The sequence below is a fragment of the Gorilla gorilla genome, chromosome 2 (genome assembly GCF_029281585.2).
Source record: "Gorilla gorilla gorilla isolate KB3781 chromosome 2, NHGRI_mGorGor1-v2.1_pri, whole genome shotgun sequence".
Taxonomy (NCBI): domain Eukaryota; kingdom Metazoa; phylum Chordata; class Mammalia; order Primates; family Hominidae; genus Gorilla; species Gorilla gorilla.
Window position 1 is genome coordinate 134,279,092 of NC_086017.1, and position 27,739 is coordinate 134,306,830.

Below are 27,739 nucleotides of genomic sequence, written 5' to 3' on the forward strand. Positions count from 1 at the left end.
CCATCCCTGGTGTGCTAACCACAGCCCTGGCCTGGAGCCAGCCCCTCAACTCACGGCCTTCTCCGTAAATGTGTGTGCATGTTGGTGTGCTGTTGTTGTTATTGTCACTGTTGTAATAATCACATTACCCGGTGTTTCTCCCCTGGCCACTCCAGGGACAGCACAGACATTAGCTCATAATAATGCAGTCTTTACTGGGAAGCAAAAAACTGTGCAGGCACTGGGACTGTCAGCTTCCTCCTGGGCAGAGGGGCACTTGAAGGGTTCTGCTCAGCTCCTAATGCTGCCAGGCTTTCTCCCCTTTCTCTCGGCAAAGTGGCACCAAAGCTGAGTCTAGATTTGGATGAGCAGTTAAAGCAGCCAGAAGCTAAAATGAACAAGATCTTGAAAAACTGAGGGTAGGCACAGTGGCCAGAGGAGCTAGTCATTTAGTAGATGTACCTCCTCTCGGGCTGCCCACAGAAGTCCCATGGGCAGGGTGGTAGGTTAGGGTGTTTTATACAGATTAGTAAATAAATTCTCACAACAGCCCTGTGGAGTGGATAGCAATAGCTCCAAGTGCTAGATGGAGACACTGAGGGTCAGACAGTTGCCATCACTTCTCCAAGGCTCTTATATACAGGTAGGTGGTGGAACTGGGTTTCAAATGCAGAGCCGCCTGACTGGAATGCCCCGGCACCTACCATTAAACCACACAGCCACTGAGTCACAACTGCAGGGCAGAGGCAGTGAGCTCAGCTCATGTCTGGTGGCAGGGGGTGCTGCGAATCCCCCTCCTCAACCCCAACGAGAATGGCCAGCTGTAAGGACTCGCCTCCTCCCAGACCATAGGATAACGGCTTCCAGGCTGGGCCCATCAGCAGCAGGCTTGGTCTCTCTTCTCATCAAGCCTTTAGAGGCCATAAGGCTCCAAAAGAATCCAAGGCCTGTGGCCATTTCAGGGGAGGGGGCAAGCATGCCAATTAATGAGATGGTCCTTTCTCAAGTAGGGGAGATACAGACACAGAGATACCACCCGATAGGAGCGAGAAATTTTATATAGCAGAATCTGGACACATGGTACAGAAACTTCCCTGTTTCCCTCCTGGGGAGGAGCATCAGGGCTGACTTCACAGACAGGAGAGACTTCCCTGAACCTTGCAGTGAGAGGACAGACCAGTTACTGGAGCCACCCTGGCCCCGGGCTCAGGAGTGGGTCAGACAAGGCAGCAGCCCAAGAGGATACAGGAGGTCTGGCCTCACTCTTGAGCCCACCAAGAGGCACCAGCCCAGCCCTCCCCAATTGCCGGCCCATCCCACACTCACATCCGCCTCTTCCTTACTCATGCCCACGCTGGGCACGAGCCCAAGCTGGGCACAAGCTCCACTGGCTATCAGGCTTGTGGAATCCTGACCCCTGGCTATAAAACCCATCCCCGCCCCACCCCTGCGGAGAAGGGGAAGCGGAGGGAAGCCACTAAGGGGATGTGATTCTGCGCCGTGGGAGGTGGGAAGTTTCTCTTTTTCCCGCATCCCCAGCTACAGCCTTGAGGCCTCCACATCCCACAGCCTCCTTCCCAGATCTTCAGGCGCCGAGGACTGGGCACCTTCTGCATCCCACAGCCAGAAACTGGGTCCTGATGGGAGGGAAGAGGGGGTGCAATGCCATCCTCAAGGAGCTTTCAGACTAAGGTGCAATACCCGTTTCTGTCTTCAGAGTTCCCAATCTGCTGAGGACAGACAAGCCCCTGCCCTCAAGAGCTCCCTGACACTATTCTAAGAAGGCCTGTCACCAAGCCCCAAGGCAGAAGGGCCCCAGAGGACAGTGCCCGGCAGCTGGCAGTCCCTCTGCAGTAAGAATCCAGTCCCAGGAGCACACTGTCTTCCTGAGGCCAAGAAGGGTTCTCGGGTATGAGGAAAGAAGGGCAGGGGAGGGTGGCCAGCTCAGTGGGAGAGCATAGGTGGCCACCCCAGGACTCAGCCCTGACACAGCACCTGCTCAGCCCCTGATGTCCTTGGAGTGGCAGGGAGCACCATTCCCATCTCTTCCACACACAGGCCAACGCCCAGTGAGAGGCCTTGGGCAGCCTATGGCAGAAGGTGTCGCTTTTCATTCTGTCCTCCCTGTGGTTCCATGCTGGCCTTTGAGCATCCCGGTGCCAGGTGTGAGAGAAACATGGTGAGGCCACCGTCCTAGAGCAGATGGCTGGGCCTGAGACAAGGAGACTGGAAGCCAGCATGAGGATTATCCCACGGCACTCAAGTGTCTGCACCGTGCGCACGCACATGGGACTGTGGGGGCCAAGGGGTGGGCATTTGCTCTAAGATGGAATGGTGGGCAGGGCTGGGCACACGCTGCCCCTCCGCTCAGGCCTGTGCCTTCCGATACCCTTTGCTCTCAGATGCTGAGACAGACCCAAGCCTACTCCTTTCATGAGCAGAGTCCTGGGCTATCCTCATTAGGCTGGGAGCTCTCTGAAGGCAGGAGCCAAGTTTCCCTCCTCTAGAAGATGGGGGTTTGGTGGGGTCAGGCAGAGAAGCAGACCTTGGGGCCTCCCCAAGGGGAAGGCGAGTGCTCTCCTATATCCTAGCAGGGGGTGCTCAGAGGTCCCAATTCCCCATGCCAATTTCCCTGGAAAGATGGTCCAGGCAGAATGCACAGTCCTCTCACACATGAGCCCTTCCCAGGGCTGAACTCCTCTGAGGGCTAGAACAAGCACAGCGAGGCCTTGGTGGCTGGGGGCATTTCTGAGGAGGTGGCTGCCTCCTACCACCCCTACAGCCCTTCCTCCAGCCTTACCCAGAATGACCGTCCTCCTGATGGCTTCTCCTTCTCCACTCCATGTTCAGCCTGGCGAGTACACACTGGCTTTTCTAATGGGCTCCAGGTTTGAAGGGTGTGTGTGTGTGCGCGCGCACGCACGCACGCGCGCATGTCAGCATGCCCATGTGCCCATCTGTCCTGGGGAGCAATAATAGTTAATAAATAAGTGAATGGCAAAAATAGCCTCAAAGGAGCTGACAGGCAGAAGGCCAGAGAGGCCGGGCGTGGGGCCAGCACCCTGAAATGCCAAATGTTAATTTAGCCAAAAAGAAAAAAAGGTTCATTTCGAGACTGACTCCTTCAGCCAGGGTCAGGGTCTGTTGTGACTTCTGGCGCACTGGCACAGCCCCTCCCCAGGCATCCTGAGTGCAGCCCAGGCATGAGGGGCCCCTCTCAATGTTAGGGTAACTGAGCACTGCAGAGAGGGGCCCATCCTGGTGCACACAAGGTTATGGATGGGCAGGAAGCTGGCAGACCGCTTGCCAGCAGTTCTCCAACCATCCACCCAGTTGGCCAGCCCTGTATTCACAGGTCCAACCAGCCAGAGGAATGTTCTGGACATCATTACAACCTCACACTCCAGGCATGGGTCCTGCCTCACCTAGACACTCACTTGGGGGAAGGGGATTGGGCTTATTGTCTCGGTTATCACCAGCCCTCGCCAGATCCCTCGGGTGTTGCATTTGATGTCTCAGGTGTTCGCCATGTGCCACCTTCTCTGCAACAGGCCTCACAGGCTCAGAGCTCTCTCGGCACTGAGGCCTCTGGTGGTCTGTGGGTGGTTTCATTGTGTTCCACTGCATGTGTGCATGTCTTGATGAAGTTACAGAAGGAAGTACATCTGGAAGAAGCAGCTGTATGGCTTTCCTCTCTGTCCCAGTGGCCCCAGCCCTTTCAAAACCATCCACAGCTTATTTACCAGATCCTCTAGAGCAGTCCCCAGAAGGGATGCTGGTCACACAGCTGACCTCGCCACAGCCTCCCTCAGCTGCAGCCACCCCCAGATTCAGGAGGACCTGGCCCAGCCCACCCCCCCCAGTTCACACCACTCACCCCAGGGAGCCCTGGCCCCAGCTTACAAGCTGGTCCCAGTCAGGTTCTAGGGGCAGCCTGGCTCCTGGAAGGTCTGTGCTGGTCACTTGGTGGCCAGCAGCCAGAATAAGGACAGGGCCAGGGGAGGGTAAAACCCATGACCCAGGACCTAGCTCTTCTTCCACTTCTTTTTGGAGGTAGTGCAGTTTTCTTCTCGCCTGTTTACTGCCATCCATACAGGCAGTCCAGAGAAACACAAGCTCTCCTGGAATGCGTGGGAATTTAAAAGTACAAACCATCCACATTTGGGACAGACCCCGGGTCATTTATTGAGGGCTTTGTACAGTCCCTGTGCTAAGTGCTCTGCCTATATCATCACATGTCATGCTCTACACAACCCTCTGGGGAGCAGGCATCATGATATCCCATTTCATGGAGGAGAGCACTAAAGCCCAGAAAGGGCAGGGCGCTTGCCAAGGAGAAACACCCTGCAGCATGGCAACATGGGGGTGGACAGCAGTGAACAGGATGAAGTTCCTACCTGTAGGAGCTGACATTCTTTTTTTTCTTTTTTTCTTTTGTTTTTTTTTTTTTTTTTGAGACAGAGTCTTGCCCTGTCACCCAGGCTGGAGTGCAGTGGTGTGGTCTTGGCTCATTGCAACCTCCCCCTCCTGGGTTCCAGTAATTCCCCTGCCTCAACCTCCCGAGTAGCTGGGACTACAGGCGTGCGCCACCAAGCCAGGCTAATTTTTTTTAATTTTTAGTAGAGACAGGGTTTCACCACATTGGTGTGGGCTGGTCTCAAACTCCTAGGAGACCTCAGGTGATCTGCCCGTCTCAGCCTCCCAAAGTGCTGGGATTACGGGCGTGAGCCACTGCGCCTGGCCAGAGCTGACATTCTAAAGAGGTTATGGGCGGAAGGAGGGCAAGGAATAAACAGAAGAGTTAAGTACATACTTTGTCAGGCAGCCCCTGAGAAAGGAAGCTATGTGGAGGTTGGCGCAAGGAGCCTGTAGGAGTACCAGGAGCTCTGCTGGGGCTTGGGGTGCCCTAGACACCAGGGTCCAAGGAATGAGGTCCTCAGAGGCACCCAGTGGGGGCTGGTGAGAGTGGGGGCTCCCAGGTTCCAGAGGGAGGAGAAGCTAGGAGGTTGACTCTTCGGGTGCTTACCACCTGGATGAAGGCAGAGCCCTGGGAATCTGAAGGAAGGAGGCTGTTATGGGATATTTAAAGCCCAAGAAAAGGAGGAAGGCCTTTGGGATCCATCCAAGTCCCCTGGGGAAGAGGTGATATCTGGTTCCCCAGAGGCTAGGGAGGATCTCCTGATTGGGGGACATTAGGGACAAGCTTTAGCGCCACTGGTAACCAAGGTAGAAAGACACTAATAGGCAGATGCCCAGGGGCTCCCTGTGGCCCTAGCCCTCCAGCTCCCTCAGTGGGCCTCCTCCAGCCTCCCTGGACAAGGGCAGCAGCCACCATGCCCATTACTGGCCTCTAGGCTCTCCCTCTGTAGACCACCTCCATGCCCTAACACTAGACCCACCTTTCTAATCACAGGTGGGACCATATCTATTTACTCTCCTACACACAGCTTTCTAGAAATCTCCTTTCCCTCCAACAAACCCAAATGTATTGGCGCAGAAGTCTATACACTTCCCAACCCAGTCCCACTTACCAGCCAGCCTCGCCTTTCCACCATATTCCTTGGCCACTCTCCCTGGCCCCTGGTTTAGTCTCTTGCCACCATGCCTTCGCTCCTGCTGTTCCCTGTGTGAGGGTTGCCCTTTCCCATGTCTCTGCACATGGAAATCCCTATTCATCCTCTAAGCTAGCTCAGAGAACATCTTTTTTGGGAAGTCTCCTAGGACCCTCCACTGGACTTGGGAGGTGGTGATGTATAAGAGACCAGACCCCAGAGTCAGGCTGCCCAGTTCCTTGTGTGAGCTTGGGCAAGTTACTTAACCTGCCATACTCAATGTCCTCATCTGCGAGATGTGGGTGACAATATCAGTGCTTACTTCATAGGACTACTGTGGAGATTAACTGAGTTAACAGAAGTACTTAGAACACAGCTTGACACAGGTGGCAATATTTACAGGTTTGCTGTTGAGGACAGGGTCTGTGGCTTGTTCATCTTGGTTTCCCAGTGCCTAACACATGGTAGATATTTGTTAAACAATTCAGCTCAACAATCATTTAACACCGGCACCTAGGCAAAGAGAGAACTGATAATAACGAAAATAAAGTCAAGTTAGGGATGATGAGGAATTTTGCTGGGAGGCATGCTAGGTTCAAGCAAATGGAGGGACAGAGACTAGGAGGATCAACGGACAGGGACCCATGTCTGAGGTCGAGTCTAGAAAGAAATACGTGAGAACCATGCGCCACCTGGCCTTGTGACTCTCTGCTTCTCCAGGTTTGTAGTACTTTTGTCCCCATAGCACTCCCGGTCCCTGGAGTACAGTTCCTTCTTATTTGACCCAAGGGCACCCTTTATGGCACACACAGGCAGGACCTTCAGGGACCATCTGATCTTGCTGTACAGACAAGGAAACTGAGGCAGGGGTGGATGTCTTCTTGCCAGGACTTTTGTGCCTGCAGTCATGCACTGTAGTGTAACAATTGGTGTCCCTGCAGTCACCTGAAAATCCCTTTGTCTGCCTCCTCTCTCTGGCTGTTGACATACATTCTGCTACCAGGCTACCTCCTAGCTCCTGCTCTCTGGATTACAGTGTCTCCATCTCCTCGCTCCCTTGCGTCCTCCAAAGCCTCCTCTAGCCCTGTCCTCTGAGAATCACCAGGCACAGGCTCAGCAGGAAGTTCCCCTCCACTCTCAATCTAACCATCATATTGTGCCTTTCCTGAGCCCACCTCCTGGTGCAGTGAACATAGAAAATTCTGTCTCTCAGAGGGGCCTGGGACTCCCCATCACTTCAGGGAAAGGAGAGCCTGATAACGTCAATCTGTTCTCCCCCTGGGAAGAGCACTGGATGGTAGAACTGCATCCCCAGGGCACATGCCTCTAATTTGGGGGGGTGCCTATTTGGGATACAGATTCCTGGGCTCTACTCCAGACTCACTGAATCAGACTCTCTTGACGAGGGGCCCAGGAATCAAATTTTTAAACGGAGTTCCTGGGGAATTCTTGCACACCCACGTTTGTGAGCTATTAGAGTAGTGGTTCAGAGTGCGAGCACTGGAGCCCTATCATACCACTTTTTAACTGTGCAACCTTAAGCAAGTCACTTAGCTTCTCTGAACCTCAATTTCCTTATCTATAAAAGGTTCTCATCTGAAGAAAAATAAAAAGACAATACCCACCTAATGGGAGATTATGAGGCCAAATGAGCTACTAAGTGTTCAGCACCACGCCTGACACTCTGCGTGTCATAAATGATAGGGATTGGCAGTATTTGTATTGCCTATTATTTTTAGGCTGGGCATCTCCCAAAAGTAGATTTCCATCAGACTGAACATTCCGCAAAGGCAGGGACAAAGCCTCCTGTTTCCTCTCCATGCCCAGAGCCCTAGGGGCTCATTAGGAAAGTGCACAGGCTGCGGCATGGAAAAGAAAGAGCTGCTGTTCCCAAAGACCGCTAGATGCCATGGTCCATCCCACACCTGGCTGGCTATTAGGATACTTCCAAATCCAGAGGGGACCCCAGATAAAAGGAGGATCCCCCCAACCCTGCCCCAGTGAGTGCCTGTGCTCAGCCCCCTCCTCTGAGACCACAAAGTCTGCCTCTCCTCAGAGCAGAAGGCAAAGTAAGTTCCCTCATCTCAGGAGCACGCCCCACCCACCCCCACCTGCCAATCACGCAGCATCCTGAAGGCTTCTTCACTCGGGGCCTGGAGTTCACAGAAACACAGAGGCTGCCACATTCACAAGTGACAGAGCAACAGAATGACAGTGACAGAGTGAGGTATCTTCCTCTAAAACCACCTGATGGCCCATCCTCAAGAGGGCAGGGGGCAGGTGTAGTCAGGGGACAGCAGGTGGAGAGCATGGGCTGCATATGCACCATCAGGGTGGCATATCCCACCTGTGTGGCCAGTCTAGACTTCTCGGCTTCTGAAAAAACCAAGACTCTGAGCAACCACACTCTGCTGGGGAAGAGGCTGCCCCACCCCATACCCACGTCCAACCCCAACTGTTCCTCCCCAGCTCACCTGTCCCAACGGCTGCCCTGGGGGTGGGGTGTGGAGACCCAGCAGGAGTGTCAGCGGGGGCAGCTCGGCCTGGGAAGGGAGTGAATGCCGGCCTCAGCCCTTCTCCCACCTCTCAACAAAGCATGCAGGTCAGCATCTCCTCCATTCCCCCATGCCCTTAGCACAGCCTCACACATCTGCCCACGGCAAACACATGGAGACCCTCTTCCTGCTCCACAAAGGAACCTAGAGGAGACCCAGGGAACACAGGATGAGCATTCCATATCTTTCAGTTCCCTTAAGATAAATCAGACCTGTTCCTTAAGTCCCAGACTGAGGGTGACTTCCAGAAGACACAGAGGGAAAACAAAGAGCAAAAAGACTGTGGGGAATACAGGCCGGACTCAGCCTTACAGATCTGGACTCACAGGGACAGGCCTCACCTAGACACCATCGCATCCTCCGATGTGGCTCCCCACCACCCCACAAGCTTGCCTGGCTCCTGGACACCCCAGGATGGAAGCAGAGGCTGACACCACTTCAGGCCCAGCAGGAGTTCCCCACAGCACTGTCTGCCAGTGAAATCACCCCGAGGCCTCGGAGAAGGAGGACCGAAATCAGCCCCACAGTCGTCAGGTGGGAAAGAAGCAAAGGCAGCAACACCCCGCACGGGGAAGATGTCAGATGGTGACTAACGGGCTTTTCTAGGCCATTGTCACCAATGCTGGAGAAATATTCCACTTTAAAAATAAGTGTAAAGCAAAATCCAAAATTAACTCTCCCCAGATAACCCCTTTCCAAAGAAAGACCACATCACAAATCCACATGTGGTCATTCGTGGAGGATTTAACCTGAGGACATCTCCCTGTCCTGACTAGGGATGCTTCCCAGGCCCCAGGTCCCAGCCCCGCAGCTGGTGCCTGCCAACCTTTTCAGTCCTCAGACAGACCCCAACTTCATCTGCTTCTCTGTCCTCCCAGAGCCCGGACCTGCAGCAGAAGGGTCCTTGCCCTTCCTGTCCTGATCCAAAGGTGCTAGAAAATAACTGTCCACACAGCGGACAGGAAGGAAACCCTCTGAGGGTACAAGCCCCATCCTTTGCTCACCCTGCGCATCACCTTTCTTAACTTTCCTAGTCTTGGCCACACATGCTAACAACAAACGCATATGGGGAGTTGCCAGCTATATAATTCTGTGCTTCTCATGAGCTACAGAGGTGAAGAAAAAGTACTAGTGCCGGACTAACACTGCTATCTACCTGTTGAGTAAACTGGAGCAAATTCATTCATCCAGCCAGCAGCTATTTATTGAGCATCTACTACAGACACTTCTAGTTTACAGTGGAGTCAAAGACAGATTCACAAAGACTAATGAACACTGCTGAGGGTATTAAGGCCACAGGTGTTTATACAATTTCTCCCTACTCAACAGTGAAATATCATATCTCCCTACTCAGGAGGCTGAGGCAGAAGGATCACTTCAGCCCAGGAATTCAACACTGTAATGCACCATGATTGTGCCTGTGAATAGCCCTGTACTCCAGCCTGGACAACAGAGCAAGCCTCTCTCAAAAAAAAAAAAAAAAAAAAACGAGAGAGAGGAGGAAAGAGCTAATAGAGTTAATATTTGATGGATCAATAGGCATTTGTTTATAGCTAACAAGCCTTCAGGAATGTTGAGTGAGGTTTGCTGCTCTGCTAAGATGGTCAGTCTATCAGCCATGTGTAACAGTCATTTCCTAAAATATTCTTGCAGTTATTATAGCACTGCACTAAGCCATTTATCCAGCCACATTTGGGGTTAATTGCTGGTGATAAGAGCAACATAAATATACTAAGCCACAGCCTTGCCTGACAAGGTTTTTATACCAACCACCAACTAAGTTTTCTTCCCCTCTTACACGCCTGCAATCATTTTTAGTGGCCATCACTCCTTACTGAATCACCACAATAAACCCCTTAGATATAAACAACTTGCCTTTCAATACAGCCATAAATCAGACTCGGTGTCATCACATGACCCCTCCGCTGATGAGGGAGGCTCAGGGCAGTAGTTCTCAATCCTGGCACACAACAGAATCATCCACAGCATTACAAAACGCTGATGCCCAGCCACTGCCGACGTACCTGGGCACCGGGATTAGGTGAAAGCTCCTTGACGTACCTTTACTTCCCACACCTTAAGCTCTGACGGACTCATTGAGGTTAACCCAGCCAGAAAGCCTAAGTCTCAGCCCTGGGCATTCAAGGTGAAAAATTGAGGCTGACACATGCACCATAATACATGGCAATAAACTACAAGGAAGTTGAAAAGGCACTGCAGGAACTGCTATTTCCTGGGACTGCTTTGAAAAGAATGAACAATCCTCTTTGGAATTTGTGTACTGATCCACACTCACATTTATTGTCCTTCAATATGCCCAGGAACTTGCCTCTTGTCAAGTCTTTGAGGTCCTCCCGCATCTCTTAACAGCTGCAAAGAGAGAAGTGGGGAGGAGGCAGCAGGCAGGAAAAGACACCAGAAGAAAGACTGGAGAAGGAACCGGGTGGAGGGAGAGAAAAATGGTGCAACACAGCCCCTCCCAACATGGCCTGACAGCACAGTGGCGGATCCCAGAAAGGGAGAGGAGATGAAAACCAGTGTTTTCTAGGTTTTTACTTATTTTTATTTATTTTTTTATTTAGACAGGGTCTTGCTCTGTGCCCAGGCTGGAGTGCAGTGGCGCGATCACAGCTCACTACAGCCTCGACCTCCTGGGCTCCAGTGATCCTCTTGCCTCAGCCTCCTAACTGGGACCACAGGTACATGCCACCTTGCCTAGCTATTTTTTTCATTTTATGTAGAAACAGGGACTTGCTATGTAGCCCAGGCTGGTCTCTAACTCCTGGCCTCAAGCAATCTTCCTGCCTCTGCCTCCCAAAGTGCTGGGATTATAGGTGTGAGCCACTGTACCCAGCTGAAAACCAGTGTTTTCTAAGGCAGGGCTCAGGCACAAGGAAGAGAGGTGGGGCTCTGGTAGAGGAGATGCCAGCCCAGGGAAGAAGCACCCAGAGGGACCCCTTCCTGCCAAAGTCAGAACTCCTGTGGAACCTGAGAATGGGCACTATCTGCCTTCTTCCCACAGCGTTGGGCCAGTAGGGATCTAAAAATCAATAACACTCAGTAAATATTTGGGGATTGAAAGAGACAAGCTCCCTGCCCTCAGACAGCCAACAGTCCAGTGGAAAGACACATAAACAAACCTACCGAGAAAAATTACAAACCAGCATAAGTGCTACAGAGAAAAAGAAGGGGATGTTTCCAATTTAGATTGGCGGTGTCAGATGCCACAAAGGCAGGCAGGGCCCCAGAGGGGTGCAAGCCCACACTGCTCACCCAGGACTCAGCTCAGGCCCCTGTCCCTCTGCAGCCTGCTCAGCTGAGGTACCAGAGCCAAGACGCTTCCCAGCTGGCATCACCTACAGGGAGCCAGTCAAGGGGGCAGATAGATTCCTTCCACTCAGCGTGGTGAAATGCTTACGGGAAAGGGACTTGGCCAGAGGAAGACTCGGGACTAGGGCATACTAAGTGAACAAACAGCCGTCCCATCCCCAAAAGAAAATGTAAAAATATAATCTCAAAGATCTACTTAGCAAACGAGTTTCATTTTCCTTTAGTTTTCTTGAGAAGAGCGACAGGAACAAAAGTGAATCTGAAACACAGCTAAAGGATGCTGGGGGATTTCTTAGGGTGTTGATGGTGCTGGGGAACTGGGCTTTAGAGACACCCTAGAAACGCTCTAGTAAGCACCAAGCTTCGTATCTACTGAATGCTACTCAACAGAGAGACCCCGGGTCAGACTTCCAGGGCTGTACCAAGAGGTGATCCTGATGGGTCCCCAGCAGCCTCCTCCCTTCCCTCCCTGTCCCACTTATGCCACCAGAAGACGGGCTGTACGGCACCCTACCCCAGAGCTGAGCAGTTGTAACATCACTCCTGATACCTCTTCTGGGTCTCAGTCCCTACTCAGTCATCCATAAAACCACTCAGAAGCTCTTCAAAGGTAAACAGTTGATCCCAGCTGCCCCCTAAACAAACACTTCAGCACAGCACCAATGCCGGCTCAGGAAATGACAACCCATTTAATGCCCGTCTGAGCCAGACACCATGGGGAAAGGAGGGCCGTCACAAATAAAAAGCCATGCATTCCGAAACCAAACTGAGACAACTGCCTGAGAGCAGCTGGGCCCTCCACACAGCTTCTGAAAGCACCACAGGGAGGACCTAGCACTGCCCTAACTGTGAAAAGACCACTGGGTTTGGAGTCAGAGATCTGAATTTGTACAGCAGCTCCAAAGTTAACTAACTAGCAATGTAACCTGAATGGGGTCAGTTCACCTCTCTGAGCCTCTTATTTCCTCCTCTCCAAAACCACATCAGCATCACAGGTCTGTAACCCGCCTCACAGCTTACAGAGTGCCCTCACCTGCATTAAATTGTTTGGGGCACCCAGGAACATATCCAGTCAATCAGGAATCTATCACCCCCAGTGTATACAGGAAAGAAAAAGGACTAAAAAGGGGTTAGGGCAACTCTGCCAGGATTACACAGTCAGGGTTATCTCCTGGGCCTCTAGGCCCCAAAGCCAATGGTTATCTTGTTTTAACACATCACCTCGTCAGAGTTGCCATGAGAAGCAAATGAGATCACACATAAACAAGTCCTTTGTCACCTAAAAAATGCTAATTAAATATAAAGGTATTTGAGCCTTTTGGCTGGTATTTGAGCCACTGTCTAGTCCAGGTCTCAACCCTAGGAGTGCCCAAGCCTCATCCCAAGAGTTAAATATAAATAATCTGGGGTGGGCCTTGTTAAGGTATAGCTTCAAAACTCCCCAGGGGACTCAAAGGTGCACCCAGGATAAGAAATCTCTGGTCTATAGCCCGACCTTCCCTTCCTCGCTCCATTACCCATACAACCACCCTAAACCTAACCCTAACCCTAACAGACCATGCAGGATGACACAGGGACCCTCAAAAGGACCTGGGCCTAGGTCTCCCACTAATATGTGACAATCCCCTCTCTGGCAAGGGCTATGTTTCACTCCTTTGGGTATATGACACACACAGTAAGAGCTTAATAAGTGAGCACTGAGGCTGGGCGCAGTGGCTCATACCTATAATCCCAGCACTTTGGGAGGCCAGGGCAGGCAGACTGATTTGAGGCCAGGAATTCAAGACCAGCCTGGGCAACATAGTGAGACTCCATCTCCACAAAAAACACAAAAATTAGCTGGGCCTGGTGGCGCATGCCTATAGTCCCAGCTACTTGGGAGGCTGAGATGGAAGAATCATCTGAGCTCAAGGAGGTCAAGGCTGCAATGAGCCGTGATTGCACCCCTGCACTCCAGCCTGGGCAACAGGGAAAGACCCTGTCTCAAAAAATAAATAAATATGTAAGGCAGCACTGACTTGAACTCAACTGAGTTTTAGATGCTTGAGCACGGTGGTGTGGGCTGGTTTCATCTGAATAGTAGCGCCAAAACTACAGAAATGCTGAAGAGAGACTGCCTCCACAGACAAGGTCCCTGCAGACTCCAGTAGAAGATTTAACCAATGACGGAGTCCTCCATTGACCAAGAGATGTCACAGCCTCTCCAGGAAGCTGGCAGGCCCTTTAGTCAGCACATAACTTCTTTCAGAACCTGCATGAGATGCCCCAAATCAAGGGTCCTTGTTTCTCATACTAAGAAAACCTTTTTTTTAAGGCCACAAGTTCTGCTGCCACCTTATAACAGCAGCTTAGGAACCTGAAGACAGGTCAGAGTATAAATGAAAAAGGGCACAGAAAGCCACACATTTTTAAGAAGTAAAAATTCAGCTGGGCGTGGTGAGACCTATAATCAGCTGAGACCTATAATCTCAGCACTTTGAGAGGCCAAGGTAGGTGGATTGCTTGAGCTCAGGAGTTCAAGACCAGCCTGGGCAACCTGGCAAGAGCCTTTTTATTATTATTATCATTATTATTATTATTATTATTATTATTATTATTATTTTCTGAGATGGAGTCTTGCTCTGTCACCTGGAGTCTTGCTCTGTCACCTGGGCTGGAGTGCAGTGGTGCTATCTCAGCTCACTGCAACCTCTGCCTCCCGGGTTCAAGCGATTCTCCTGCCTCAGCCTCCCAAGTAGCTGGGACTACAGGTGCGTGCCACCACACCCAGCTAATTTTTTGTATTTTTAGTAGAGACGGGGTTTCACTGTGTTAGCCAAGATGGTCTCAATCTCCTGACCTCGTGATCCGCCCGCCTCAGCCTCCCAAAGTGTTGGCATTATAGGTGTGAGCCACTGCACCTGGCCAAGACCCCATTTTTATTTAAAAAAATTACCAAAAATAGCTGGGCATGGTGTTGTGCGCCTGTAGTCCCAGCTACTCGGGAGGCTGAGGTGGGAGGATTGCTTGAGCCCCAGAAGCAGAGGTTGCAGTAAGCCAAGATCATACCACTGTACTCTAGCCTGCGCAACAGAGTAAGACCTTGTCTCAAAACAAAAATTCAAAAACAGTAATTTGTCTTTTAAAAAAACTGTCTTTTGGCTGGGAATGGTGGGCTCACACCTGTAATCCCAGCACTTTGGGAGGCCAAGGTGGGCAGATGACCTGAGGTCAGGAGTTCAAGACCAGCCTGGCCAACATGCCAAAATCCCTTCTCTACTAAAAGTACAAAAATTAGCCAGCCATGGTGGGGCACGCCTGTAGTCCCAGCTACTTGGGAGGCTGAAGCAGGAGAATCTCTTGAACCCAGGAGGCAGAGGTTGCAGTGAGCCAAGATCATGCCACTGCACTCCAGCCTGGGTGACAAAGCGAGACTCCATCTCAAATAATAATAATAATAATAAATTTAAAAATAAACAAAGTAAAAACTTTTAAATTTCATATCATTCCTCAAGTCCAGCAACCAATCAGCTGTTGATAAGCACATGCTATCAAATGGAAGAGAGAGGCCCAAGGCAGGGCCAGGGATCCAATCCTGCCACGGAGGTCTGCACTTCATGCATTTTCGTCCTTAGTAAGCAGCCTCCCCACCTCCCTGGTGTTCAAGTCAGACCTGGGTTAGAATGCAGGCTTCTCCACTTTCTGTTTGGATTCCCCTAGAAAAAACCCTGAGACAAGGATTTGAGTACAAGTGACTTTTCTGGGAGGTGACCCTGGGAAACATTAGGAGGGGAGTAGGGGAGTGGAGAAATGAGAAAGGAAGGAAAGAAAGCCCCCCAAAAGAAGAGTGTGTTATTAAGCCTGTAACCACTGTGAGCCATTAGAGATTAATCCTTGCAGAGAGTTCTAGGAGACCATGCAGAACACCAGCCTCAGAATAAGATTCCCCCAACCCCGAGGTCAAACGAGCTGGGGCATTCGTCTACCAGTGCCCAACAGCCATTGGTTGAATGCTGCTCTCAGGAGGTAACTCCCTGGCACTTCTGACCTACCCTATCAGCAGACCCCAAGGTTTAAGGCCAGAGAAAGCCCTCAGGTTCTCTCCCTCAGGTTCCAGGTTCAGCTGGAAGTCTGGCTGGTATGAGTGAAAGGTACATGCCCAGGGAATATGGGCAGGGTGCTGAACCATCTGTCACAAGCTTGCTGTGTGACCCTGGGGAAGTTACTTACCTTCTCTTATCCCAGTTTCTGCAGCGGTGTAGAATTTAAAAAATGGGAATAAAAAATGTCTTCCTCATAAGGATGACATGAAGATTAGATGAGGTCATGCATGGAAGGGATTAGCCCAGTGCCAGGTTTGCAGTAAAGACTCAATATAAGCTACAGGTTATCATCAATATACTTTATGAGCTTCCTCCTTTTGGAGAGTGGGGATGGGAAAGAAACATTTGGGGAAGGCTGATCTGGAATGGTCCGACACTACTTCCCCATGGGCAGCCACGCACTCAGTGCCTTGCTTAGGAAAAGTTCCAGAAAGACATTCAAGGGACCCCAAGCCCACCAAGGGTCATTGTGCAGACCCAACCTCTTCCAATGTCTAACAACTGCAGAAAATTCCTAAAAGAAACTGATGCAAAATCAAGGAGGCATTCCCCAGTCCCTGCCAGCCCCCTCAATTTATTTTATAAAGGATTTCTGACCCAGATGAAGAATGAGACTTGAAAGCAGGCAGCAGGCTGATGCAGTCTAAGCAATCTCCTCCCTGAGGGAGGACAGCCACCAAACAAATGCCCCCATCTAGATGCCTTCGGATAGGCCTGGCCCAGAGGCAAGGGGCTAAATCTTGAGAAACTTCAAGGCTCCTCCCAGCCCCTGAAGAATTGTATCCTAAAGTGTGTCCTAACAAACACTAATGCCCTCCCCGCAGTAGGTTCCTTCGGAAAATGGTGCTGGAGTCAAATGTGTTTGAAAAAGGCTTCATGCCATAACCCCCTCTTGGCAAATTCTTATACCCATTACATATTAAAAGCTTTAATGCCTAAGAATTCTGTTTAATCCAATATTTCCTAAATTTATTTGACACACACCATGTGTGTGTAAAATAGTCCCCCTCTAACCTCAGTTTTGCTTTCCGCGGTTTCAGTAACCCATGGTCAACCATGGTCTGAAAATATTCACTGGAAAATTCCAAAAATAAGTAATTTCTAACTTTTAAACCATGCACCATTCTGAGCAGAGTGATGAAACCTCCCTGTCCTGCTTCACCCTGCCCAGGACATGAATATCCCTTTGTCCAGCAGATCCACGCTGTACATGATACCTACCCCCGCCCCGTAGCCGGCTCAGTTATCAGATCAACTGTCACAGTACTGCAGTGCTTAAGGAACCCTTGTTTTACTTAAAAATGTCCTCAAAGTGCAAGCGTAGTGATGCTGGCAGTTTGGATATGCCAAAGAGAAGCTCTAAAGCACTTTCTTCCTTTCCTTTTTATTTTTTTGAGACAGGGTCTCTCACTTTGCCGTCCGACTGGAGTACAGTGGCATGATCACAGCTGACTGCAGCCTTGACCTCCCAGGCTCAAGAGATCCTTCCACCTCAGCCTCCCAGGTAGCTAGGACTATAGGTGCGTTCCACCACACCTGATTAACCTTTTTAAAAAATTTTTTTGTAGAGACAGGGTCTCACTATGTTGCCCAGGCTGGTCTCAAACTCCTGGACTCAAGCGATCCTCCCATCTCAGTCCCCCGAAGTGCTGGGATTACAGGCATGAGCCACTGTGCCTGGTCCCACTGTGCCCAGACCCTAAAGTGCTTTTTTTTTTTTTTTTTTTTTTTTGAGATGGAGTCTCGCTCTGTCACCCACCTAGAGTGTAGTGGCGCAATCTCGGCTCACTGCAAGCTCCGCCTCCTGCGTTCATGCCATTCTCCTGCCTCAGCCTCCCGAGTAGCTGGGACTACAGGCGCCCGCCACCACGCCTGTATTTTGTATTTTTAGTAGAGACGAGGTTTCACCGTGTTAGCCAGGATGGTCTCGATCTCCTGACCTCATACCTCATGATCCGCCTGCTTTGGCCTCCCAAAGTGCTGGGATTACAGGCATGAGCCACCGCACCCGGCCCTAAAGTGCTTTCTTTAAGGGAAAATGTAAAAGTTCTCAACTTAATAAGGAAAGAAAAAAATCAAACGCTGAGGTTGCTAAGATCTACGGTAAGAACAAATCTTCTGTCTGAAACTCTGAACAGTATATCATCAAAACTGTTCTATTGTATTATTAATTATTGTTAATCTCTTACTATGACTAATTTATAAACTTTATCACAAGTATAGATATACAGGAAAAAAACATAATGTTACATAGGGTTTGGTACTATCCACGATTTTAGGCATCCACTGGGGGTCTTGGGCTGTATCCCCCTCGGATAAGGAGGGACTACTGTATGTGAGACATCTATGAACAGCCCTCCAAGGGACACATTTAGTGGGAGAGCCTGGGCTGAAGGCGGTCCTCAGAGCCACAACCCGTCATCTTTGCAACCCCATGGCCTAGACAGTGCCTATTATAAGGTAGGCACCTAATAAATGATTATTATCTGAACAAATAGGGAGAAGGCTGAAAGAACGACTTAATGATGGTTTTCAAATCTGTTAAGTGATATAGTATCGGCAGTGCCAGGCAACAGCTCTCTGTTTCTAAGAAGGCACACATTTTAAATTGCAGCAGGAGGGATTTTGGAAGCCCTGCTCAGAGTTTAGGATTACAACCCACCAAAATAGGCTTCCAAGCCGAGCTGCGTCGCTTCCTTCTGTGGAGGTGTTGGTCTAGCACTTCGGCAGAGCTTAGAGTCTGCGTGCAGACGTCCACCCACCCCACCACCCATTCATTCATTTGCTTGTTCATTCAAACCCTCACTGAGCACCTACTGTGTGCTGAGCACTGATGGAGGTGAGGCACTGGGTCCCTCAGGATTCCCTCCAAAAGACAAGGTGGGACCTCAGTGAGTTCTGTGATAAAGCCCAGGGAGCCCTGAAGGGGAAGGCAGAGGAGACCATGAAAGTGTGAGGTCAGGAGGCCACAAGCCCAGATGCAGCAGCTCATAACCCGACCAGAGCAAGAGGTAGTGGGCAGGGAGGGGGGCCTATTGCAGTTTCACACTGACACATGAGGCTAGCCTAAAGAATAAAGCCTCTACTGTCTCCTTGTGTTTGTTTGTCTAACCACCCCCCCTTTCTCTTGTGACCATATCTCATTGTTCCCAGAGAACAGCCCTGCCCCCACTTCCAAGTCCTTACCCTCCTCATACTCACAGTTCCAATCTCCTCTTCCTTTCTTTAAGGCACACTCCCCTTCCTTCACACCACCTCGGAATTCTTCCCCATCTCCTGTCTTGCTCCTCCACCCCCTGACTTCCTCATTCTCCACACTCTATACCATCCCTTCTGGATCTGGGATGTCCTCAGTAGGTTTTCATATCCACTCACCAGACCAATGAATAAACCAGAAGTCAAACCTAGGCCCATCTTTCTACTAACCTCCCCCTCAAAAGGTGAGCCACAGATTGTTTTGCCTCAAAAAGGAAGGGGGGATTGGGGCGAGGGAGCAAGAGAGAGTCCAGGGCTGATCATCCCTCTCATCCTGTTTTACCACTACCACTATGACCCAATCGCCTTCCAGATCTGCATCTGTGCATTAGTGCACGCTCACCAGCCCCACCTGGATGCCTCCCAACAAGTCTGCATGTATGCACTGATTGTGCTTCTTTTAAACAGGGGCTGAGATGGGCATGATAAGAGGACACCCTGGAGGACTTTAGGAGGTCTTGCCACTCTGTTGCAAGACACTGACCCACAGAATTCCAGGCTTAGGTGTAACCTGAGCCGTCTTCTTAGCCAATGATCCCAAACCTAAGAGCTGGTCATCAAAATCACCTGGGGAGATTTGAAAACCAGCTCCAAGTTGTTTTAAATAGAGATCCATTCCTGGGCCCTACCCTAGACCTTTGGAAGTTGTACCTTCCCAGTGCGGCCTGTGAATCTGCATTTTTTCAAAAACTTCCCAGGTGATTATGATAAGCCAAAGTTAAGAATCAATGATGCAGTCAGTGACCCATCCAAACTTTCACCAAGCAGTCAATTTCCTCAGTAACAAGCCAAGGAGGTGGCCATCCAGTCTCCACTTGAACACCTCCACTGACAGAGGTGGCTGGCTACCCTAAGAGGCACCTGATTTGGCTGCTGCAACCCCAATGGCTAGAAAGGTGTCATCTACCTAGAGCTGAGACCTGTCTACTACTTCCACCTATCTGCCACAAGCCTACCCTTGGGAGCAACAGAAAATAATTTAGTCCCTCTTCTAATATCTGAAAACAGAGATCCCAGCAATAACACCTTGCCCTTCGCATTAGGTTTTCTTACCTGATATGGTCTGCTTTTCTCCCAGCTAAATATCCTCCATTCTCTCAAATGCTCTCTCAGAAGTTTCCACTCCCCTTACAAAACTGGTCACTCTCCTTTGAAGTCTAGAATCAGAGGCCGTTGTATTTCAGACCAGGCCTCAATCCTCTGATGAACTGGATAAGGCTATAAGCCTAACCAAGATCCTGTGGGCCTTTTCTAACAGCCATCCCAAAATGCGGGCTCACATTAAGCTCACTGTCCGCTAACTAGAAACCCCCAGATTTTCTTCACAATGCTGTAAAGAGAGATCTTCCCTGTCCTACATTTGGATATTGCCTTAAGGAGGAAAAAAAAAAAAAAAAAAGCAGGGCTTTCCAATTTTGCAATTTTGTGTTTGGGAGCAGAATGAATACTGATCCTGCCTTCCATGAGCCAGCTACCCTCATCTGATAAGCATGGATGAGACAAGGATGCTAGGGCCTCACTTATGTAACCGTACCCAAAGGATTTACGGGCACCATCATGTTGAAGCCCCCAGAGCAAACTTTTCTTTCTCAACACAGGCTACACTCCTGGGAAACACATGACGGCAGGTTGCACCCACCACCAAGATAAAGTTAACTGAAGTAGCAAGCAGGCAGCCACGGACAGGAAGGCACTCAGCAAGAGGCTGCGCCATCACGGGAGGCTCCCTCCTCAGGTCCCTGTTTGGTAAGGACCAAGGTGGCAGTTCCATTCACGCCTCGTGCGGGAGAGGAGGCCTGGCCTGAACATGGGCCACCACCCTGCGTGTGCTCCAGCCACACCCTCGGACAGAGGGACTCATGGCCAGAGCTTGAATGCATAGGAGAGTTCCTGTCCAAGTATTGTACACTGATTTTGAAACTCTCTGTGAGGTTGATTGGGTTTAACGCATCATCCATGTCCTCTTTACAGACAAACATGAACGCACTGTTCTGGGTCCCACAGCACACAGAACTCGTGCTCCTGAGGCAGACGAACATTTAGATTGAATTATTAACAGTGTACATTCCCACAAATACAGCAGCTGGGCATTGTGCCCCTCCGCTGAGTCTCCGCCATTCCTGAAGTCCTCCCCCAGGGATCAAGGCACTCTAGGGATCTAGAAGACGACCCCCATCCCAGCCACTTCTGCTCTCCTCCAAATACCCACTCCTAGCTTTTGGGAGAAAGAGGCGATCTAATAAGCAATAAGTAAATATAATCGGCAAATACAGTCAGCCTTGAGGCAAGAGAAGCAGACCCTCCTCCACTCGAAACCCAAAGCCAACCCCCAACCCCAGCCTGCTGCTGCGCTGGGGTTGAGCCTGCTGCTGAAGTTCACTGCCACTGAATTTCTCCTATCCAGAAATGCAGGTGATAGGGAAAGTGATTGGTGGCAGACAATACCCGGGCCTGTGGGTGAAAGTGTGTCTTCCTCCACTCTACCCAGCATCTCACATGGGGCAGCCAGAGTGATCCACCAGACAGGCCTCTGGGCCAAGTTCCAGAGCAAGGTGGCAGCTCTTCAGCGGGGCTCATTGGGCTGGGCTGCTGAGCAGGTGGGTAGCAGCAAAGATTCTTGAAAGAGAAGAAAGGGACTCCATGGAGTCAGAAGAGCCCCAGGTACTTACTTCCCTGGGGAGCCAGAGGTCGAGGTCCGAAGAACCATCAAGGCCCAGGACCAGAAAAGCAAATGGCCAGGGGAAGCCAACTACCAGCCAAGAATAAACAGGACAGGGCTGCCATGATCTCCTTTCAAAGTTAACACAAAGGCTTCCCAGGCCCACGTCCACCACCTGGGTCAGCCTCATACCAGATAGACAGATGCGCACGTGCTCACATACACACATGCACCCCTGAACAGCCACAGCCTTGATTCTTGGTCCATATTCCCACCCCCACCCCTCATTTGTCTCCTCGCTACAGACACACGTGCTCACAGTCACAGAATTTCACCCACACAGCGCCTGTGCCTTTCTGATCACTGGAACAACTGGTGACAGTTGTAGGTTCAAATAGGCACAAAAGAAGAAATGCAGGAAATCACTGAGTACCTCTGAAAGGGGTAGGGGGAAGGGCCTAAGAAGATGGGGAAATACAGGGTGGGGTGGGAGATGGGTTGTCCCACACTGCAGGGAAAACCCCTAGCAGCTTCCCCAAGCTCACGGGGACCCATGCGGGGTCAGAATCTTCTCCTCAGAAACCATGTCAGGCAGGTTGAATGTGGATGCATAACAATAATACCCCATATTTGAACAGGACTCTCCACTTTTCAAAGAGCTCTTCCATCCATCATCACCTAGCGTCCAGACCATAGAGCTGCTGCTAATCTCCTGGAGTGCAAATGACCACCCCACCCCACAGGGCACAACGATACCTTCTCCAAAATAATCGTTAATAGCTAAGCATATGTAATAGTTGTGTGAGCATGCTTGTTTTTGTGTGAGTGCGTGCAGAAGCTTTATGTAGCAGAGTGGGATACAGTCAAACAAAAATGAGGTTGCCATGGCAACAGGCTCCAGCATCATTGCAGCCTATTAACACAAGTGAGGAATGTGTTTGGCAGATGCTCCAGTGTTATTTATGGTATGGGTGTAGCAGAGGGACTTCTAACAGGCAAAGGAGGAGAAAAAAACAACCCCGTGACGCTCCTACTATACCCCAGCGAGGAGACAGGAGTCGACAGTGAGACAAGAGCACAGCAGAGGCTGAGAGGCCTCGAACAGGGAGGGAGAGATGGGAAAGCAGAGCCTGCAGGAAGGCAGCAGAGAGGTGAGGTGGGCAGACAGTAACAGGGATCAGAGGGAGAGGGAAGAGAAAGGAAGTCAGAGAGGAAAGGAGCAGGCAGAGAGAGAGAAGGAGCCGAGGGGGAGGGTGACAAACACTATGGACAGAGCCAGAGGGACAGAGAAGGGAAGAAACACCATCCCACCAAGAGGGGCTGTGGCACCTTGTGTCCTGTTCCTCCCTTGAGTCAAAACTGTCAGGAGCCACTGGTTAAGAAACCAAATGCTTCTCCTAACTGGAGCCAAGGGCAGAGCCGCACACATAAGAGAGGCCGAAGAAGAATAAAATACACAGGTCAGATAATGATGTTGAGGACCTGAGTAAAGGGGGAGAGGTCCAGCCTTGCAAGAGGAGCAGTGAAGAAATGCCAGTCCAGTTTACTGAGGGCCTACTATGTGTCCAAGCCACCGAAGGGAGAATTCCCAAAGCCCCAACATAGGAACTGCTCATTGCCACCCATTTCCCTGGACATGTGTCTCAACAAAGAAAAGAACAAGGCATCTAATCCAAACCACTCTTACATGCCTGCTGCTCTGGAGTAACCTGAGGCAGAGGTTAATGCTGGACTTCCCCCACCAGCCAGCAGGGTTTGCTCAAGAAAGACAAATTTTATATGAGGCATAATCAAAAGGGTAAATCAAGTACAAACAAAAAAAGATACAGTTTTCTCTGAAGCCAAATAGAGGAAATGTTTGCATTCCCTTGTCTTGAACCACTCATAACAAGCTCTGCACCACTCAGGGCAGATCATATAAAGTAAGTGTAAATCCACCCAAAATCCTACAGCCTTGCAAAAGTCTAAAGACCACAATGGGTAAAAGAACAGGGTAGGAGCCAGTGGGGGTGGGGAGAGAAGGGAGAGGGATTTGCCTAAGGAACCAGAAGAAGTCAGTCAGACAGACACTCTGTTGCTGCAATGGTATTTTCATGCTAAGGTGGAATTGGGGCCCCCCCCAGGCTCAGCACCCCTTTCCTAGGATCTGAATCCAACCTCCCTCAGGAGAAACCATACCTACAGCTGTAATCAGACCCTGTGTCCCAAGTCTGGTTCACAAAATACCCTGAACTATCCTGAAAATCTCCATATGGATGACATGCCTCTTCCTCTGCAGAAAAGCTACATCCACCCAAGTCAGGAGCAGTCCCCAAAGATACAACAACCATCTGAAAGCACGAGTCCTCAGGTCAAAAGAGTTGGGGCTTTTATAAGCACTAACAATGGTAGTAACTTTTAAACCACCACCTCTCAAAAGTCTTCTTCAAAGCTGGTCTCTAAAGATTTTTTTTTTCTTCTCATCTCAGATCAGAAAAAACTTTTAACTTAGCATCAACAGCCCCACTTACTCCACTCACTGGACCCCAACTATATTGGCAAGCAGTTATTAAATCCCTACTAAGTATTCTGCACTGTGCTTAGGTAAGGGTGAGAGAATAGAGGAGGAAAAACACATACACCTTGGGATTTGTGCATCCATGGAGGTTACACTGGACAGACAGCAAAACAAGTGGACACTGGAAAATGAGTAAGTGCTCCACTCTGTGCCTCTGACTCTGTTGTTAATCATGCAGAAGACCAAAAGGCCAGTGTGGCTGGAATGGAAGAAGAAGGTTCCTTGCAGGGGTACAGCTTGGGGCAGAGGACGTTAGAAGTGGAAGGGACATAAACAGTCCTCTCATTCTCTAGAAAAGGTAGCAAAGGCCCAGAGAGCTTGTGTGTCCCCTCCGTCCCAGTCACAGAGCACCTTGCAGGTTCAGCTAGAGCCCAGAGCCCTGAAACCCATAACAGTGCTATTCTCTATGGAAGAATACTATGTCCAGGAAGCCAGGGGACACAGGAGAGCAAGAAAGATGCGGTACTCAAGAGGATAAAAGTCTAAGAGAAGGCACTAGAAGAGGGGAGACAGAGGAAGGCAATAACAATGGAAAACCCTTAAGAGGTTCTATTCGAGAAGGCAGACACCAGTGGGCAGATGTGTGCACTGGGGTCCAAGGTGAAGAAACTTGCCTGTAGCAAGGGCCCAGTGGACTCTCACAGTGGAGCAGCATGCAAACAAGCAGGTTCAGAAGCAATCATGGATGAGGACCAGGAAACCAGACCACAGGACACTAAAGGGAGATATGGTATGGATGGCAGGGGGCTCCTCTCACTCTGAGGTCAGGATAGCCAACATGCCCCTCTCACAGAAACCTTTAAGAGAGTCACCAGCTAACCAGGCAAAAGTTGTATTTCTTCCTGAACCTACAGTTCTAGGCTCACCCAACAAATCCCAGCAGGGATAAAATGTCCCTACCACAAGCAATGACCAGGGGCACCCACTTGAAGGGGTCATGATGTTCAACAACAGCTTTCTGCTCAGGCCGGAAGGGGAATTGCCACCACACACATCTCGGAGGCTCCTTCCCACTTTAGCTAAGGGCAGCTTTTTGGCTTGGGGCACTCTGCTAACTGAAACAAACTTGTCAGTCCTTCTGCAAGTTCAGGGATATCTCCAGCTACCAAATCCCCAACCTTAGACAGGTGGCAGGCTCATGCTATCTCCTCCTTACCACTGAGCAAGGGGTGCAGGGTGTCCCCTCACCAACCCTCTATCCAGGGCTGGATTAACAAAGCAGCAGTGGCACTCACGAGGGGGTGGCTGCTAGAAGGTCCAGCCACTTTCGTTAGGGGCCTTTTGTATATAGGAACAGAAGCTCAGGAAGAGATGGGAAACACTCCTTATAATTTTCTCCTCCAACCTTCCTCACTGCATTCCCACAGTGATGGCTACAGTTCAGCACACGTTATCTAAGGGGCAAGGAACACTGCAAACGACACAAGGGCACTCTTTTTGTAAATGAAGCCGCTGGGGCTCAGAGTGGGGTAAGAAGCTCCCAAATAGCCTACATGGCCAAGCCCTGTCTCTCTGGCTTTTTTCACCATTCGAAAGGGTGAGGGTGGGATCCCTTTCTTTGGAGTCCAGCTGAGGCCTGCCCGCCCCGCAATCCAGTCCCGGTGGCCAGGTCGGCCCCTACCTGCTTCAGCAGGAACTGGTCCTGGGCGTTGGTGCGCAGGGCGATGGCCAGGTGGAGGGCGGACAGGAGCACCCCGCTGAGCACTGCGGCCCGCATGCGCACGGGCAGCAGCGTGTAGATGGTGTAGATGAAGAACACAGTCCACCAGATGCCCTCAGAGGCGCTGCGTGGCTGCGGCAGCAGCAGGCCCACCACCTGGACGGCCAGCACCACGGCGATGAGCGCATAGCAGGCCAGGCCCATGTGGTCCTGGTGGAAGGCGGCGCGATTGCAAAGCACAGCCATGATGAGGATCACGCCGACGGCGGCCGCCAGCACGGCCAGGTAGGGCAGCTGGAGCGGGGGCCGCGCCGCGTGGAAGGCCAACATGACCAGGCACACGAGCACCAGCACGGCCATGAGCATGGTGAGGCTGCTCTGGTTCAGGCGGAAGAAGTAGCGCTGGTACAGCCGCTCCAGTTTGTCCGACGGGAACTTCTTGGAGCGGAATATCTGCAGCAACGCCAGGCAGCAGGCGCCCAGGGACAGCACCGCGCGGGGCCCCGCGCCCGAGCCCGAGTCCGCCGAGCTGCCGCCATCCCCGGACCCCTCGCCGCCCTCGACGGCGCCGGCCTCCAGCTCGTCCGCCGCGCGCCCCTTGCCCCGCCGCTCCTCCAGACCCACCTCCACCGAGCGAGGGCGCACCTCCGTCCCGCCCGCCGAGGCAGCCGCCGCCGCCGAGCCGCCGCCGCCGCCCGCAGGGGGCGCCCGGGTGCTGCCCCCGCTGGCCGCGCCCCGCCGCTGCCGGCGGCTGCCGCGACCGCAGTCGTCGCCGCCGCGCTCCTGCCAGGCGGACTTGGAGCGGAAGCTGAAGCCGAAGCCCCCGGCCAGGGGGTCGTCACCGCTCAGCGGAGGATCGTCGTCGTCGTCGCTGCGCCAGCGGCTGGCCAGGCGCTGCTGCTGCTGCGGGGTCACCGCCCCCCCGGGTTTCTTGGTGGAGCCGCGGGCAGAACCCCCGGGGGCATGGGGGTAGCCATTCGCGCGGGAATCGGCCTCGCCCCACGCCGAGCGGTGTTCGGGGCCTCCCCGGGGCGCCGGCGCCGCAGTCTTCTGCGCCGCGTAGCCCGGGGGGCTCACGCTTTTGGAGCCGGACATCCCCCCCTCGGCCTCGTCGTCTCCTTCCTCCTCCCCCGGAAGCCGGGCCGGGGGTCTCCAAGGGGAGGGCGGACGGCCGAGCAGGGGGACCAGGCTAGGGTCACACGTCGGGGGCGGCCCGGGGCCCTGCGCTGCAGCGGGGCATCTTGGCACCCCCGTCCTGAGCGGAGGAGGAGGGCACAGCCCCGAGGTGAGAAGTAGCTGAGGATCCGCGTCAGAAGTCCCAGGTCCGAAATGGAGTTGCCTCCGAGGTGGGGTCGCAGGGACTGGTCTGGCTGCTGCTGCGCCGCACGCGGAGAGACGTCCGGGATCCTGGCTCGCGTCGAGCTCGACGAGGGCCGGAGTTGCGGACGAGACGGGACGGAGTGGTGTCCTTGCGGGCGGTGCCTCCTCGGGCCGGCAGTGCCCGGGCGCGGCGCTCGCAGATTCCGCCTAAGCGGAGCCCAGCTGTTCTCGGGGCTCGGCGGCGGCGAGGGCGGCTCGGCGGGGGTCCCGGCGAAGAGACACTGCGGGTGCGCTTTCCTCGCAGCGGACTGGGAGCGACTGGGAGGTGCGGGCGCCAGCCAGCATTATTTTCTTACGAGGGGTGGGGAGGTGGGATGGGAGGTGGAGAGGACGGGGGAGGGGGCGGCGGGCGGAGCAACAGCTCCGGAGCCCCGGGGGGGAGGGTCCTGGAGCCCGGGGGGGCCGTTGCCCGCATCCCCCACCTCTCGCGGCGAGAGTGGATGCGTGGCCCCGGCGAAAGCCGAGCCGAGCCTTCGGCGCGTCCGCGCAGGGGGCGGGGTCCGGGTCCGGGACCGGCTCCTGCGGTGCAGCCCTTCCCCTCTCGCCTCTCCCTTTCCCGCAAACGGAGCGGGGCCGGCCGGGACCTGCCGGCCCAGAGAGCTGTCGCGCCCGCTTCGCAAGCCCCAAGCTCCTCGTCGCCGGCTGCGGGCCCACCGCGGCCGGCGCGGAACGACTAGGCGGAGGACGGAATTCGGCGCAGCGCTGCCGCGGTTCTGCCCCAACGCAGACA

At 52.2% G+C, this 27,739-nt stretch overlaps 1 protein-coding gene across 2 annotated transcripts in view; it reads right to left on the reverse strand.

The window, feature by feature from the left end:
• The window catches only part of ADCY5 (adenylate cyclase 5), a 167,040-nt gene extending 139,734 nt beyond the window's left edge, over positions 1-27,306 (reverse strand). The window contains exon 1 of one of the 2 annotated variants that reach the window (XM_031009482.3): positions 25,591-27,301. In XM_031009482.3, coding sequence (XP_030865342.2) covers positions 25,591-26,724 — 1,134 coding nt within the window. In that variant the 5' untranslated portion in view covers positions 26,725-27,301. Of the gene's footprint in view, positions 1-25,590 lie in introns of both variants that reach the window. The other variant, XM_055383817.2, reaches the window with a different exon arrangement.
• Positions 27,307-27,739: the final 433 nt, after the last annotated feature.